Genomic DNA, 18,669 nt, shown 5'->3' on the forward strand with positions numbered 1-18,669 from the left:
CTCTTCTTCGAAAAAAAACAACGCTGTACAATAATTAGCACTCACAAAAGTTTATTGGGTAAAAGACTCGAGAAGGCCCCCCCTAGAATCTTTTGTGTGCAGCACTGTGGCCTGTCATTTTTATAGCACAAAGGGATTTTTGTATCAACCGGTGGTCAAAACCCAATTGATGTAAACATTGTGCATTGTTCCTTAATACTGTTAATAGACAGCGAGTAGAACTTGATACAATACATTTTAACAAGTGGTTTGAGATCATGATATTCTTATGTTTCCTCCTTTGCTGAATATCAATGCAAGGTAACAAGTATTCATCGAATTACTGTTCCGTTACCGTCCGAGAACGCCGAGCATGTTTTAGGCCCGATTGTTCACCCCTAGTGCGATTGAAAACTAGTACGAAGCTCCTGTAACCCAAAATGAATGGTAGGGTTAGCGGAGAGGGGATTTTAATCAAATAATAACAATATTTTATTCGACTTTCTTCAACCAATTTTGACCACACTGAAAGCACACTGAAAGCTCACTGTGAAGCTCTCGCAACGTGTACTGCGGATTGCATACCTTTAGGCGTAAATCCTACAGCGCCTAACAAATTTTGTCAGGGGGGGGCCTTCTCGAGTCTTTTACCGTTTATTGAAATAAAATCAATCGACAACTGTTGCTCGCAGCAGCAAAAAACAAAACCCTGCGAAACTAGAGCTCAAACGCTTCCAGCTTTCTTAAACTTATTTACCTATTCAACATTGTATTACTCCTCCCTGTCTCGCACAAATGCTTACTCGATCGAGCGGATCAAGCCATCCTTGCATTATCCCACCATTGGACAGCTTGTCTCGTCATTGATCGTGATCGATTTTCTTTTTAAAATTATACAACTACTGTAAAACCATCTAAGCGGCACAATAACAGTGGAAGGTATCGTGAAGCGGAACGGAGAGGAAAACAACATTTGGTACAAATACGTGTATAAGTAATACGCGACGCTGGAGCGTTAAACTTGAAACTGCACGGTGTCCTACAGGTGCTTCTTCAGGCTCGTTAGGCATAAGGACTAGGTATTCATCAGCACTCAGGTTTGGTCCCGTGTGAATGTTCTGTTGGTTCGGTGTGGGCTGTGCACGCAGCTCACGCCTCCGTCTCCTGCTCCGTGATGTCCTGCTGCATCTCTTCCGGCGTCCGCAGATCGATGGCAAACTTCTTGCGCAGTGATTTCTCCGTATCGCACCCACTGCCACCGTTCGTTTCTTCCGCCTCCTTCACGCGCTTCGAGTAGTCCTGGAAGGAGGCGGCCAGTGCAAACGTTAGCTTCCGTGCCATCGCCCTAAGGATAGAGGGAATGGAATGAAAAACGTTAGGACATCCCCCTGAAGAGGCTTAGCCGAGAGTCTCCTACCAACCTGCTATCACACACGAACGCATGCACATCGAACGGATTCTTTTCCTTCAGGTTGTAGTTCTCCTTCACGACGATCATCGCAAAGACACGCGTGTACACCAGATCCTGCACGCCGTACGAAATCGTATCGATCGTAAAGTTGGACACCGACGTCAGCTTGGAGGTGATCGACTCGATCTTTACCCCGTCGAGCGATACGGTAAGATTGCAGAAGGGAAGAATTCGGTTCGGTGGTAGGTTTTTGGCAACGCTGACCTGAAACGATGAGAATAGCCATTAATATGTGCTTGAGCGTTAGACCTTAAGATGCCTACTAAATGATCGACCGGTAGCCTCGTGTGTTTGATTCCCCAGAGTCCTGTGGCGGGTTGGCTTCCAAGATATTTCACCTATAAATGAAAAATGAAAGGAAAAAATATTGTTGAAAACTATTTCCAATTGAAACGAATAATATATTGAAGAAGCCTCAAAAATCAACTATTTATAAAGCTCGGTCATTTTGATTAGACTGCCAGCAGCTCCCAACTGAATCAATCTCACTGCCGTTTAGATTTCGTTCAATTTCCTATTTCAACCCCTCTAAATGAATGCACTTGCACCATAGGCCTAACCTCAACCTACACACACACACACACCTCAAAACAGCTCATCAAAACCCAAACCTTAGCCCTTACAATGGCTTCACCCCTATCTAAACGGTTCAATTAATCTCGCCAACAATAGCGCGTGCTGGTTGAGCATCATTCATTCGACCCTTTATTTTGTACGCTTTATCTCACTCGCTCCCAAGATAGAAGATATAACATCTATCAGCGTAGCACCCGGAAAACGGTGGAACAAAGGGTACAAAAGGGTGCATCAAATTATATTGCAACTTGATTTCCTCCCCCTCATCCGGCGTCGGGACCCCCGATTTGAAACCCTAACCCCTCCATGTAAAACCCGGTCAATTGCTTGGTCGAAAGCGATCTCCGGATCACCGAGTTCGGAAAGCTTTTTGTCCCGAATATGGAATAGTAAAAGCGTGTTGCATCAAACCAACGCAGAGAGGGACGTGGCTTTTTATTCATCAAACGATCCCGCAGTCGGGCTCGGACGGGGCTGGATAGGGCTTGTATAATTAAGATATAATGTGTGAAACAACGGGGTGTTCCATTGCGCTAAGATGCGTATAAAATGTGTGCGCATTCGATGCGCGTACGCAAATGAAATGTGGGTTTATGGCATATTACAGTTTTTGGTTCGTTTTAAATGAATCTCGGTAGAGTAATATTTTAATAAACTCCGTAATGACCTATTACAAAACTATCCTAGGATAAATGATAGTGAAGATGGTTCGGTGGGCATCCAGGTGAGAAAATTAATCGGAAGCGGTCATTCAGAACCCGGACACAAGACGTTCACCATTACTCAATAAATTTTTAGTTTGAACTTCAAATCAAAGGTAGTTTAAAAGTAGCTCTTGGTGAAAAATATTGTGAGGGTCAATAATATTTGTTAGCTAATTTGATGAGGACAGCACATATAGATAGCCCCAGTATACTTCAGTGCATTTTGCTAACACATTTACCAGAAAAAAAAGATAATATGGCTAGCCAGTTGTAGCTCAGGGCTCAAACCATGGGTTTTTATCAGAAACCAGAACATGGACTCAGTGGTTGGAAAATTTTGTTTAGACTTGAACTAAAGCTTCTAAAGGTCCAGTAAACGTTTGGCTAAATTTGGGAAACTACAATCAGGTTCCACAACCATTCTGGTTGTGTTGAAAATTGATTTATGATCGGATTCTAAATTATCAGAACTTTATGATTATTATAATTCACTGTCTATTTTTTTAAAACCTTTAAATATTTTTTCTCGAAGTGAATTGTTGTGTTTCCCGTTTCTTCCAAAACAATTTTACACCAGGAGTATTCAGTGTTTCGATCCACATAGAGAATTTTGAGCATTAACTCAGGGGAACGATTCGAATGGATAATGGAATATTGTAACGCAGCTGTGGAACTTTGCGGTTAACAAATTTACAAAAAAGCATTCAATTGTTTATTTTCATCATCACTCCCTATAACTCAAATACGAACGAGTTTAACTCAACTTTTGTTTAAAGTTTTTGTGTTAATGACTTTTTTCATAAAAACTTACTGAAAAAAATCCACAGACGCATTGTTAATTTTCGCTACCTGTTAGCAAGATTCCATTCTACGATTCGTTTTATGAGCGCAATGTTCCACTATCCGTTTGAAAACATACACCTAATTGATTCAAAAAATCCATTATAAAGATAGACATTCTGTACGCCTAAAAGTATGCAATCGAGAAGAGAATAGGAATTTTTGGTTTACTCTAAGCAAACTACACACAAGGCATAATAAGTTAACAATATTTAGGCCCCAAAAAGCCCCCTTTCTAGCAACCGTTTCTACTCTTGTATGATGTTGTACTGGAGTAAAAGTACATCGACTTTCAAATGTGTGCAATTTTCCATAAATTCTCTTCATTATTTCATTCCAAATGCTTTAGCTAGCAATTTTTGAAATGATTCTACTCTACACGTATACCTTTATAATAATAAACCATCTAAAAAAATCATTGAAAACTAACTTTAAAAACTACATTATGTGTTGCCCGTACTTCCGGCCCGGATACATCGTACCATCAGCAGCGGATGTTCACGGTTGACGGCCGCTCAACAATAATACACCAGCCGCCGACATTCACCGTAAGTGATGATGGGGTGACGGTTCCAGCCTAGAATAATGGTGGGCTTTAAACGTACTATAGACTACGGAACAAAACAACTGGACCTTCCTCATCTAGAACCATTTCACCCGGTAAACGTCCGGTGGGTTCACTCTGCCCATCCAACCCAAAAAACGCACGGAACCAGAACGTCAATGATCATCGCACATGATTTCACTCGACCGTACATTTAAGCCTCATCACCATGTCCGGCCCGGCTCGACTCACCTTAAATGCGATCGGAAGATCCTTAACGGTCACTTGTACATCCGGTGAATCGTTGTTGTTGTTGTTGTTGTTGTTGTTGTTGCTGGTGGTGATTGTGTTGGAGGTGGGATTGGTCCCACCTGTACTGCTGCCGTTACTGATTTTCGTCGACATGATTTTTGCACCTTCACTCCACTGCTTTTTCTATTTAAAGTTCACGTTCAGAGTTTCGGGTTTCACATTTACACATTTAAAACTCCACTAGCACTGTGCACTATAGATCACTTCTGTAGATCGATTAATAGGATGGATGGGTTGTCCTCTACTCTGCAACAACAAAAAAAGCGATTAATTAATTAGAGTTTTTCGTTTTTCACAACTCCCGGATGACGTTACTCATCCCTTGATGAACCTTGGCGCATAAATTAGCTTCAAAAACGCACTCTTGCACTATGGACGATCGTCAGCCCGTAAGCTTACCGGGCGATCGTAACGATTGCGAAAGGTCGTGCGCCATTTTGTAAGTTTGTTTGACCATTCGGTGAACGAAAAACCTTGGATGGCGGAAAAATGGACCCACGCACGTACCCCAAAAGCGCGCCGTTGGAAAAAAATGTTATTATTTAAATGATGTCTTCTCTCTCGCTTTCCCTCTCTTGCTTTTGGAGTTTTCGCTTACGGAGGCTTCCATTGGAACCGCAACGAAAGCAAAAGCTCGGCTGTGGTGGTTCGTGGTGCAACTCACCCTGCCGAAGAGAGCGAATGTCACGCACCACTGGGGAAAACTGTGGCTGTGATGAAAACCAAAATCTGGCAATGTCGCCCGCCCGGCCGGTGGGCAGTGAGCTGTAACGTCACCGTCGTTGTTGGGAGATTCTGTCTGTTTTTTTTTTTTTGCTTTTCGTTGTATGTAATATTTGTTTTCATCATCACGTTCATCGCGTTTCCCTTTTTTGCCTGCCCATCTTTTTCGAGCGTTACACTTTTACAGCTGCCGGCTCATCTTGCTCGAAATTCATTTCCGTTTTTTTTTACACACGATCGCATGTGTACATTTTAAACCCGCCAGCTTTTCCAGCGAAGCGTTATGGCCTTTTTTCAGCCGGTACGGCTGGCTCAATTTCGAACCATTAAAATGTACCGACGAGGACCGATTTGAGGGTTCAATAAAAATGTGGGTACGCATTTGCACAGATTCATAGTAAAAAAAATACAGCACCTGGCCGATACAATTGCTGTGGGCCATCCTTCACATTGTATAACCACCACTGTGTACTACGGTAATGAATTTAGAAAGTGGAGAAGAGAGTACGGAGAGTGGTAGAGAGAGAGCGCGAAAAGGGGCACTTTGTTTACGATTCCTTCTAATTATTCAGCGTTATATATGGTATTTTTTTTTTTTTTGGTACTGCTTCTTCCGTTTGATTCGGAAGACCCTGCCCGAATTGGGCGAATGCCCACCGGAAGGGAGCAAAACGAAAGTTACTATTTTTGGGGTGTTTGCGTTTTGTACTGTAGGTCAATGAACGGTTGGAAATTGTACTTGATAAAGGGCTTTTACTTTTTTTCCACTTTTATTTATTAGCTATTGAAAGGGTACTCGTTCTCTCTCCCTCTCTCTCTCTCTCTTTCTTCTCTCTATTTTACTGTCAACGATCTCTAAGTAGCTTATTAAATTATTAAAGCGTAGCTTGATAGTCAGTAATAGGTCTAGAAGTTCGTGATTCCAACGTCTGATAGAACCGAACGATCACGAAACCAAGGGTCAGGATCAGGATCAGTTAAAGATGCAAACAGTTGACATTGTCACATCACAACGATGAGGAAATCCGTTGTTGAATCAATCTTTTTTGCATATCTTTTTCTATAAAAAAAAAAACACTTAACTCGCCTTGAGGTCCACAGTCGTAAAGATGAACGACATAAACGTCATGCTCTTTATTTGGTGGGACCAGCTACGGATGGTATAGTGTGAGCTTTAAAAGCTAAAGCTGTTTCATACGCATTTTAAGATAGAGCCCATACCGGGACTTGCCCTTAGATCGAACCATACATTCTGTGGAAAACTACGGACCAGCTTTTTTGTGATGTATTATGAGCTGTAAATTTTTTTAAACTAATTTTTCGAAGCAGAACATTTTTGGACCCAAAATCATTCTTTCTAATTGGTGGGACCAAGTACATGTAATGTATTAAAGCTGTTGAAATGTCTTTTTGCTCACAATTGTAACTGATACTGCCTAATAGTAGTCCACCCGACAATTAAAGAGGGCAACATTCGATTTTGTTCGAAATCTTCGGGTTCGAAAATCTTTCCCCTCGATTTGGTGGGACCAACTACGTGTAATATATTATGAGCTGTTGAAGTTGTTGAGCAGATTACACTTTATTTCGTATTGTAAAATGATTGTTAAAAAAAACGGCAAAAGACGTATTAAACTACGAGTACAAAACTGAAGAATTGAGGCTCGAAAAACAATGCTCACCCCATTAGGTGGGACCTGCTACATCTGCTGTATTATGAGCTGATAACGATTTTGAGCAAATCTCCTGTTACTTCTAATTTTTAAATCATTACTTGACAGTAAAAAAAGACTTGCTCTCTATTAGATGGGACCAGATCAATCCCGTCATAAAATTCGATCATCCTTGCATCCACTCGAAGGGTGATCTTTTTGTTCCTTCAGCTCTAGCCTAAACTAGTAGCTCATAACTATTTCCATCACTTACAGAAAAAAACATAAAATTTTGTACAGAAAAAAACAACTTGATGGAAGTTGCAGTTATGCCCTTAACATCATATACCAAACTATAATCACAAAAAACAACCTCACGCAAACCACAAACACCTCCACCACCAAACCCGTTGAATAATGGCTAGCTTCAGCGCTGGAAACAAAAACACCAAAAGCCGATTGTTTACCATCGCCCACCATCCGTTTTTTCCACCCGGGCCTTGTTCAGTGGTTTTTGTGGGGTGGCAACGAACGTACCACCAGCACGCCAAACGTGTGCCTTGGTGCGGTGTGATTTGTAGTGCGCAAGTAGTTATTGTTCTTTTGTCGCGCATATGCTACCGCCGTCGGACCTGGTCGCGGCGGTGTTTCGCGAAGGAAACACACCGACGCCCCGCGCACATGCTAATGATTCACGCGGCCTGCAACGATGCACCGGACCATGTTCCGCACGCTATAGCTGAGTGAGAGAGACAGAAGGAGAGAAAGGAACAGCATTTGACATTGTGCATTGAATTTGTGGGCTTCGGCGGGGGGGGGGCTTGAGAGCGGAAGAAAATCTATTGTAAAATTAGCGTTGTGTAGTTGCTGGGAGGACTGGCACCGGTTGAAGAGAGCCATAAATATGGGGCGGCTATTTTGAGTGGTCAATATGGAAACTATTGTGGCTAAATTTGGCTGGTAGAGGAAAATGGATTTTTAAACATCAATTGTAATACATTTGAGTTCCATTTTTATAGCAATTCCCTCAAGTCGTATGTAAATCGTTTTTGCACTTTGGATGAGCGGGGTTCAAATCCCCACCCCAGCCATCTTCCAGTACGTGTAGGACTAACTATCCCAACTACGGGTGAAATCAAGCCATAGAAAGCTAGAAATGGCAGACCAAAACTTAAAAATGTTATTACGATTAAAAAGCCTTCAAATAGGTCTGTGCTATGTAATTTAATTAAATGATTTTGGTCTTTTTAAAAATAAAAAAATGGACAAACTGTTTAAATCCTCAAATTTGTTTCCTACACCACTATTGGGTGCTATTTTTAAAACTACGCCATTTTTCACACCTAACCAGACAGGCAAAACACATGCTGCAACGCGCAATTCGACCCGTTGCCTCAAGCTGAATCATTGGCTCGTTTGTGCGTGGCATGTTTGCAATATTGGACACGTTCCCTACGCGGGATGTGATCGCGTTGGCACGGGGCCAAAAAACGAATGTGCCGTGCCGTTGCCTCGAGGGCCAAATTATGCACCACCGACCCATCCGTTACCTGTCAAAATCGCTAACTAGAAGCATGCCTGTTGGACGGTTCCACCAGCAGACCGAAACCATTTCGGACCGCGTGATTTACACTTCCTGTACGGCCGCGCTGGTTAGAATATGTATTCGCCGTGCGCTTCACTGCACACGTGTCCATCTGGTCTGGACCTACACTCACACACACACACACACACACACACACACACACACACACACACACACACACACAGGGCTTCAGCAAACGAATGCACCTGTTGTGTCATCCGGTTCGCGGCACCCTATCCGGCGAGCCTCATTATCTCGCAATCGGACGAGATTGCTGGTTAATTGTAATTTAATCCAATTTCGTATATCCCTGAGATAATTACTGAAGCTTTAATTTTACTTTTACCTCAAACGATTAACCTGTCGGCATCGATCGATTGGGCGGTGCACATTGGAGGGTGCAATCGTTTACGCGTTTAGTAAGATCGAAGCTCGATCGTGCTGTTTTCAACTTTTTGCAGAAGAGGAGATTTTTTGTAAAATCATTTATCACAAAAGGTAATTAGTGACGGTCAACCCAACGCTGTCCAACAGCTGCACACACCGCTATCTTATCTTTAACACCTACGTTAAATGCAATATGGAGAGAGAAGAAGAAGAAGAAGAAAAAACCCGCCACTCATCACCAGGCACATCGACATCGCATCAATCAATTATAGAGTGATCGTAAAATAGTAGAAACGAGCACACTTTACAGCCCAGGCGGTGTGCAGCGATGTGATAGTAACGTTATGATAAAAAGTTTCCAACGGCCAAGCGGCGGCGTGTGGTGTGGGCCATAAAATAACACAAACATGAGAAAAGACAAACTCAGAGTAACACTTTCATAAAGTAAGAAAGAGGGTAAAAAATAAGTAGTAAAAAATGAAAATGTAACAAAAAGGGTAAAGAAAGGTCTTTTCAACGTTAAATGAAAGATTAAAAATGAGACTAAAAAAAAACAAGATAATATTTTAAAAACTGAGGCACAATAAGGAAATTGTGTAAAAAAGATGTAAAACATTAAAAAATGATCAAATCAACATGAAAATAAAAACAAAATACAAAATAAAAAAAAAAAACAAAATATTAAAATTATATTAAAAAAGAAAAAAAATATAGGAAAAAAAAACAAAAAAACTAAATTAATAACATGTATTCAACAATGACATATTTTCTATGAAAAAAAGTTAAACTAAACAGCAACCAATTCAAAAAAAACACACAAATGATAACAACGACAACCTTCAGTCGTCATATTTTTTATCTAGTTTAATATTCAAGTTTTGTTCGTGTTTGTTTTTATCTTAATTTGTTCTGTTATTTATTTGGTTTTCTAATTCATTTTCATTGCTCCGCTTCATTTTTCAATTTTTTTCTATATTTTTTTATATGTTTTTAGCTGTATAATGAAACTTTCTAGGTTTTATTTGAATGTTTTATCTTTTTTTTTAAGATTGTAATAGTTTCAAGTGTGTTTTTTCTTATTTTTTGTTTTAAGTTTGCGTTTGAGATTTTGTTTTCTTATCCAGTTTGTTCCTTTTTTATTTTTCATTTTATATTTTTCATGTTTTCATAATTTTTCGCACATTTTACATAATCTTCTGGGGCAGTAGTTTGATTTTTTGAATGCATCATTTTTTGTTGAAATTTTTCCCTTTTTTCTAACTATTCATACACCATTACGTAGTTTGCTCCAGTTTTTTTAACTCTTTCCAAAAAAAATAATATAATTTTGACACTTCCACTTCTCATAATCAAACAAAAATTCCTTTCCCTACACCAGCAAGAGAAAAAAAACATTAAAGTGACGAAAGGTTCGCATCGGTAAAAAGGGGGGGGGGGGGGGGGGGAATGTTTGAACACTTTCTTATCAATTATGGTACACCATCCGTCAGGTGCCCATTCGCCCATTATCGGTCCATTAAAAATCGAAAATGAGGCAAAAGTGTTCGTTTTCGCCCGCGCCGAAGGGGTTCGTACGAGCGCGAAGCTATTTTCCGAACTCTTTCTGCACGGGACAAACGATAAATGATTTCTGTGGTTATGTTGGCGTTTTGATGCTTCCTGCCCCCTTTTGGTGCGGACCACGAAAATGTGGGCCACGAACCGTACAACAAGCGGGCAACAAACATTAGCGGCTGGTAATGAATTGAATTTTGCACACGCAGAAAATGGTGCGGTAAACGATGGGGTGGAGGGCTCGCCCCACAACAAAACGTCCCGAAAACTCGCCTCAATCTTCATCACTTTTCAGGGGGGAAGGTTTATCTTCTCCACATTTTAATTTTGTTAGCAAAAGCACACACAACATGGGTAAAGGAGAAAAAAGAAAGAAAAAATCAACGAAAAGATGTAACAAAATGTGTAAAACATGAAAAAAGGGAAACAAACTAACCAAAACAATAAAAAAAGAACCTAAAACATGAAAAACGCCATGAAAATTGAACATAAAGAAGAGATAGAGAAAAACATACAAATAAAAACAAGGGAAACAAAAGGGAACCCGCATCGCACTGCAACATGAATGGAAATGGGAAATGAACGAAACGAAGCTAAACATTTTCACCACACTGCTGCGCGGTTTTGTTTCGTCTATGTTTCGCCTTTCGTTTCCAGTTCCACACGGTTATGAATTAATTATTGCTGGTGGATGCTGGCCACCGGTCCCTCTTACTGACCACCGGTTGCGAAATTGATGATTTTCCGGCGAAACAAACAAAAAACTGCTGCATTTCAATAGCACGAGCAGAGACCACACAATCGTGACGATTCAGTGACAGTGTTAGACCTTAGAAAGGGACAACGAAGTCTCTTGGATGGTGAGGTCTACTAGATGATAAGGTCTCTTGATAGACGAAGAGGTCTCTTGAACGAAGACTTCTCTTGGTAGACAAAGATCACCCAAAGTCGGTGAGGCTGCTTTAGACGACGAGGTCTTTTAGTGGATGAGGTCCTATAGTCAGTGAAGTCCCTTGGATTGACGAGGCCACCAATTGTGACAATTCAGTGACAGCGTTAGACCTTAATAAGAGACAACGAAGTCTCTTGGACGATTAGGCCTTTTGGATGCTAAAGCCTCTTAATAGACAAAGTTTCTTAGATCAAGAGGTCCCTTAGAGGGAAAAGTTCTGATCACCGATACAAATCACTGTTATCACTGCAAACTCACACACACGTGTGGCGAATTCCACTCATTATCAAACCATAAAACTGGTCGCAAATTGATAAGAAATCGTTCTTTTTTCTCCAACTCTTGCCATCAAGTATCACCTCATTAGCTTCAAATCGAACCGAACTGATGTCCAATTTCGACAAGATACGCGAAGATACAAATGACACTGCACAACATCGGATGGACGTGTCGATGGAAGGCTGCCGGGCGTCTTCTTTCCGGTTCACGCTTCCGGTCATGGTTGAGGGCGATCGGCCTGGAGGTTTGCCAACATCGCCACACTTGTGTTTCACTTTTCTTCCGAAAACTCCCAAACAAGATATAGTCCCATTGTCTTGCCTGGCGGTTTTTTTCCGGTAACAGACCGACAGACTCTTTCTCTTTTATTTCACCCCAAATTCGAACGCACATCGGCACCCAATCCACCAGGCCAACAACAAAATGTGGGTCATTTGTCCGGGAGATGGTTTTGTTTTGGTTTCCGCCATTTTGTTTCGATCTTTTTCTCCCTTTTTTTTGGTTGACTTAATGGCGCTTAAATCTGACAACTGCTTCACAGGGTGGTGTAAATGGTTTTTAACGTAAAAGTTCACTTTTTCCCGCTACAAATTTTGGAGCTCAAAAATGCACCACCGTTAGCCGCTGATCTTTGTTAGGAACAACGCGCACAAAGAAAGCACAAAACGCACACCATCAATGAACCGCTGACTCATGCGGCCTTTTCGGAGGGTGGTCACGGATCCGTTTACCTGCTTTGTGCCAACCCTTACAACGTGGAGCCCGGCTAACTCTCACTCTTCTAACCGGTGGGCGCGCGCGCGCGCGTTTTTGGTGAATAAGATCGTCGGCAATCGTCACCCTCAACACGGACACTCGCGCACGGTACAGTAGACGGAACTATAAAGGAGCTTTTTTGGGGCGTTGCGTACGTCTCTATGAGAGCGAATGTTGTGAATCATTCCACCTGCTATTTGACACTGGAACGAGCGTTTTCTCGGCAAGGGAAAAAACGGTGGACTCTTGGCTAATGTGCGTGTTATCTGCAGGGTTGCTCGTGAAGGGTTTGAAAGAAGCACCCTTTTGAAATAGGTATTTTTGTTTCAACTTTAGGGTGTCTAAATAGATTGTTTTTTACTACCTGAGGATATGATAATTCTGGGAACGTTCGAAAAAAATTTAAAAACACAGTATCGATGAGGTTTTTTAAAGCTTCTTGGAAAGAAAGATCTTGAAAGAATATCGACTATATCGTTTCATCAACCAAATAATTAAATCAAAAAAGTAATTTTGTATCATTGTAATCAAAGTAAAAACCTAGTACATGAAAAATACTTTAAGATTTTTATTCCAAGCCAGGCCGTCCTCAACGAACAAAAAAAAGATAATTATTCTAATTAAATGAATTCATATTTAAAAAAAACACACACACACACTCAAAGTTGCTTTTTAGCTTTTAACTTCGATTTTCCAACATTCCACAAAACAGTACAAACATCGATGTACAAAAGAACACCTTTTTTAATAGTAACGAACCCTCTAAGAACGTTCGAATCCAGCGCTTAATGCTCCCGCTTTAAAACCATGGATAAAATAACATAATTTTATAGCAAACTTCCCTAATACAGAGATAATCGCCCTTAGCACAGACTTCGATCGCCGAGTTTCGATCGCTCCTACCAATCAATGGATACTCATTTTCTCCCCTCAAAATTACGCCTGCTCGATTCAAACCCCCCGGGAAAAATGAATATATTATCATTCTGTCAATGGTTTAGAATCAAAGCAGGCGTGTCTTTCAGAGGTAAACAACTCATTTTGAATTGCGTGCGTGCGAATCGAATCTCGGCAAGGAGACGGCACCGAGGGCAAATAATATTCCCAAAACTCTAGGTTCTCCCCCCTAAGTAAAATTAATATTTACCCCTAAGGCTTCGCTAGCGAACCCTGCCATATGTATCTGGAACCACCATCACGACCACACAGGATCCCCTCTGCTTACTCAAACGCACAAAAAAGCGCCATCCACCAACGACGTGCTGCACATTGCGTACGTACGTACATACTCTTATCAGATTCAATTCAATTGCCCGTCCACAACCCCCATCACGGGCACGATAACGATAACAAAACCATTGCGCTGGTACGCTGATAAAACCGGGCAAGCTGAATAAAGTGGTTTCTTTGTCATCTTTTGCGTGGCGCAAATGTTTGGCGCACACGCAAAAAGGCACAATGAACGGGGTTGTTCAGGTGCGGGGACACTTGTGGACTGTTGTAAGCGTTAAATAGAGCCTTCCTGTGTAACTTTTGTAGCGTTAAAAACTAAAAAGGGGTAAATAATGCTGATCAGATTGCAGAATGAAGCTTCCTGTCCGTTATGGTCAAAAGAACAACTGAATCATAGTGAATTTACTATTCTGATTTAAATATGCCTCCACATTCAGCCGTTCGCTTCCGATATGCACTCCCTTCGATCTGGCACTTCCGGCACAACTACCCGGTTTGGCGCACTGGATTTCGGTTTAAGAACACTCCAACACACCCCGGCAATACATTACTGCCATCTCGTACGTTACGCACGAATAGCGGATGATGATAGCTTGGCCTATTATTTTACCCTGCAACTCAATCACCCACCCACCAACAATACCAGCCCCTTTCCCTGCCTGTGCCCATTCCGGTGTGCCCCATAGCCCGCATCGCAAAACTAACGGAACGATCGACTTCGATTGGGCTTCATCCATTGATACGCCCGAGCCATATTTCTTGACGGGTCCGAAACAAAAACGGAACACAAACGCTGTATTTTGGGGCCGGGGGGGTTGGGGAGTTTAGCACCGGATGTGGGTCACAATGGGGAAAAGCAGCAAGAACGGTTATTCGGTGTGTTCTTTTTATTGGCGGTGGTCATCGTTCTAATTACTGGTTAAAGTAAACTAGAGGGAAAAAAAATGAGCTGGAAGGAAACCAGCTCCACGAGCGAACGCACGCCAAGGTCAGAAGATTTGCACTAAACCTAATTTAAAGCAGGGCGAGAAAGAAACACACCACACCGAACAGCTGTTAAACGGCGCGAACGTCTGGCGGTGTGGCGCATTATATGCAAATTGGTCTCATCATTACGCGTATCCGTTCGACCGGACACTGCTTGGCTTCGTAGCTTCGTTTGGTGGAAATATTGAACCAGAACCGAGCGCTTTAGCACTGCAGTACTGCAAATTGGAGTCTTTGAAGTTGCTTTTACTACAGTGCTTAACATAACTATAAGCATGCTTGAGCTTTGATTTTTAGAATTTAACTAAAAATTAATTTTTAATCATAAATTATAAAACATACCATTTTCTGTGTAAATAATGCCATTTCAAATGGTTTTTCTCTCTACTCTATTTTAGTGAAGCCATACAAAAAAAGCCTTAGATTCGTTTATTGAACTTTTTTCTATACGATTATAATTTTGCTTTTAAATCTTATGAGATCTGCACGATGCGATGAAGACACAAATATTTTTTAAAGGTTATATGTTCAAACCAATTCATACGGCAGGACCGGGGTTCAAATCCCATTCGGACTGTTCCCCCTTTAGTGAGCAGTGACTATCCAACTACGTGGTGTCATTTAATCTAGTAAGCCAGCAGGCATTACCTAAGAGAGATCTTTAGGCCATTAAGAGAGAGATAGAGAGAGAGAGAGACAGCTGTTCCTATAATAATCATAAGCAGTGTATTGTAATTCAAATTTTTTCAATCTTATTTATTAGTTTGGAAGGAACATAACTAGCGGCCGCTGCTCAAATATTGTTTAAGAAATATTTCCAAAAACAGTTCAAATATCGGTTAGCACTCATGCAACGAATTGTTCATTAAAATAACCTTTCCCTCATTTTCTCTTGTGCCAATTTGTTCAATAAATATTTAATTAGATTACAGGGGTTTTCAGTTGATAAGGCAATAGCATCCATTTTTATTGTAGGCTCCTTAGATGAAATGGCAAACAAAGCAAGTTAATATGGCAACGGCCTCAGATCATAGAGAAATCAAATTGCCTTTTATTGTGACGTCCTCAAAGGATATTGTCATAGTAGCCGATGATTTTTGACACGACCTCCCAGCGTACGGGTAAGTGTGTACAATATCAACGGCTACTATGACAATATCATCTGAGGACATCACAATAAAAGGTATTTTATTATTTCACAACCATCTGAAGCCGTTACCATATCAACTTGCTTTGTTTTCCATTTCATCTAAGGAGCGTACAATAAAAATGGATGCTATTGCCTTATAAACTGAAAAACCCTGTATTTTCTAGCAACAGTAAACATGATCACACTGATTCACACTATTACAATAACTTTCAAATAAATAAAGATTAAAATAAATAAATAAAAAAGTGGTAAATTATTATGAAGTCTCAAACATAAACCGGACAACAACTTTAAAAAATACACAACGACTATTAATCTGTACATGATTTAAAACCTAGTATACACTTCCTGCTTCGTGCTATTACATTAAAAAAACAGCCATTAAAAAGGTGCAAACGAGTATCACGAACCAACCCCATTACTACACACTAACGTATGCGCCAGTAATGAAAAGCAGAAACAAAATCAAATAAACAACAATTTGCAACCAGCAAATGCGAATTGTACCGAACAGTCCGGCGTTAAAAATAGCCCCAAAACACCCGAATGCTCTCCATGCTGTTGCTACTACTTCTACTGCACCATAAGGTAAGCGCACAGCGCATAATGATCGCACAGTTAGGTGAGAAGCATTTGCAGCACATCAAACAACCGGAAATGTAAACAACAGTACCGAGCGCGTACATTCTGTGTACGATTCGAACGATCGTAGCGGGACGTTGCTTATGGGGTGGCAATGTTAAGCCAATCGGATTGTGAAAGGTTAAAGGTGCCGGGCATTTTCGGGCTCGAAGAAATCTCGCTCGGCAAATTGCACACCCCATTTTCGTACACGTGGGAAACGGCGAATCTTCCACCGAAGCCGGGTGAAACGCTGGTCAGTTTAGTGCGATCGGTACCATTTACTCTGTTTTTTTTTTCTCGACACAGTTTTCTCGACCAACCAGCCGGCCGGTACAAAGCTGCGAGGGAAAGCTTTCCATGCGGTTGTCCATTCGGCGTATTTGTCTGACAACCGTCTGCTAGAACGCGTATGAAGACACTTCTTCGTTCAAGCAGACAACTGTTGAATAGGCATAGAAATAGCATAGAAATAGGCGTTGATCTGCTCCCCTAGCTGCATGATCGTAGCCGCCCAAGCAAAGCATTACCACACGCACACCAATCTAAAGGCACTCACACATTCGTTCATTGCCATCCCTTAGGCGCACGTGTTCCCACTCCCTGTGTGTGGGATCGCACAGGGAAGACAACCCCCGACACGGGCGAATCCTTATCAGTGCAACGGTGGCTTTTATTCGTTGTTGTAGCGTCGCACACTTTTTTTTTAACACAACCCGCACACATTTGCCTCACTGATAAAGCATTCGCCGTTGTACAGACCGTTTGTGCCGTTTGCTACCCCACAGCACACAGACACACAGTTTAATGCACTTTTTGGCTTATTTCATAGCACACGGTTTAAAATTTAAACCTCACTACACTCACCCCACAAACTTTAACTCACTTCAACTTATTTAACTTTACAACCGCAAATAGGCACCGCGCACCCTCACCGGATGGATGGGTTCATTTTGTTTACAACCCTTGAACGCCGAAAATGCCGTCCGCACCGGACAATGGTTGGCGAATGACTTACTGGTACACGCATGCAAACCTCCCTGTAGCTCTCGCGTACATCAGATCACCTGCGCAAGTAAGTTGGCGGTGAGATAGAAGAGAGAGAGAGAGAGCGCGCCCTCGAGAGAGAGCGAGAGTGCTCTAACATGCTGCTGACTCTAGCGGGGTGGCGCATAGAGTTTTGGTGCATTGCCATCCCCCCAAAATTCAACCGGTCCCGATGGCGTTGTGCCGGTTCAGGGGTGCTCAATCGATGCTGCTAATGTGGAAGGAGTATTTGTAGGGCTTCCACAATCTGGTCCCCAAAGTGGGTGTAAAGGGTAAGGCTTATAACTGCTTCCGCTTCGCTAATTGCATTAACCGTTGCCATTAAGTGATGTTTGCCTTGTGTCACATAATTGTCGCAACAACAACAAAAAATATAATTCTTGCTCTTGGTAAACATTTAAACCAGCACTGCTCGTTAGAATTGTTCCTCTTGCTGTTTATTAAACATGTGCGCATTATTTAATTTTTTAGTTAGTGTTTGAGGAGTTAAACTGTACCCCGGTGTAACGGTGTTTGTCACGCTGCCAAAGTCGGAACATGTCACGTTTTGGTGGCAAACGAAAGCATAAAGTTAAGCTCAGGTTAAGCGTAATGGTAGCGACAAGTGCACCCACGTATATTTTGGGACGTGAGAACAGTTTATACTTAAAGAGTGATTCGTGCTTGACGAATGGCCAATGAATGAGAATGTTGAATTACTACTTATTTCAGCAATAAAGCCTATTAACGCAACAATAAAATCGCAAGATAAACCTGCTTCTTCTTATGTCTTTTTTAAACTACAGTCTCAAGCTCTCCATTTATAACTACTCTCAAGCTCTCCATTTATAGCAAGACCGGATACGGACCGGACCGAAGACCCACGTGTTATCGGACCATCCCTTGGCAGCTTTTTCTTCTGAGCTTAAATGGATAGTCAGTCCTCACTACTGAGAAACGGTCAGGATGGGACTCAATATGTGATCCTGTCGGGTGAAAGAAGCGACCAATATAGGTACCAATTATAAATATTTGAAACTACTTAATTCATTTAACCTTTTAACCTTCAAACAAAAAGCTTATTGTCTGCTTGTCAAGTAATGTTTGACTAAAAATTATTAAATTCATTTGTGTTTACGGATTAAACTCAAAAATATTGACAAATGTTGATTAATATACGAACCGTACAATCCCAACGGTTTTTTTAAACATCCGATTCCGAGTGGCTCAATATTTGAGCTACTCCGATTCACAAGCAGGCGCATAGTGGTAATTCCTTTCTTATTTTCCAAACTTAATTATTTCTTGATAAACATGTTTTAAAAATAATATATTAAT

The 18,669-nt window shown here is 41.3% G+C and overlaps 1 protein-coding gene across 15 annotated transcripts; it reads right to left on the reverse strand.

The window, feature by feature from the left end:
* Positions 1-614: 614 nt before the first annotated feature.
* On the reverse strand, positions 615-17,324 carry LOC118512833 (autophagy-related protein 18). Of its 15 annotated transcripts, none has more exons than XM_036057870.1 (5): positions 17,173-17,324; positions 4,367-4,672; positions 1,714-1,788; positions 1,401-1,654; positions 615-1,324 (listed from the first exon to the last, which is right to left on the reverse strand). In XM_036057870.1, the coding sequence occupies exons 2-5, from the start codon at positions 4,517-4,519 to the stop codon at positions 1,129-1,131; spliced, it is 678 nt and encodes a 225-aa protein (XP_035913763.1). In that variant the 5' UTR covers positions 4,520-4,672; positions 17,173-17,324; the 3' UTR covers positions 615-1,128. The 15 variants fall into 15 exon arrangements, with proteins under 15 accessions (XP_035913763.1, XP_035913767.1, XP_035913769.1 ...); XM_036057874.1 differs by having other exon boundaries at positions 17,192-17,319; XM_036057876.1 differs by having other exon boundaries at positions 16,865-17,316.
* Between the last annotated feature and the right edge of the window lie 1,345 nt (positions 17,325-18,669).

Source organism: Anopheles stephensi, chromosome 3, assembly GCF_013141755.1.
Source record: "Anopheles stephensi strain Indian chromosome 3, UCI_ANSTEP_V1.0, whole genome shotgun sequence".
Classification (NCBI taxonomy): domain Eukaryota; kingdom Metazoa; phylum Arthropoda; class Insecta; order Diptera; family Culicidae; genus Anopheles; species Anopheles stephensi.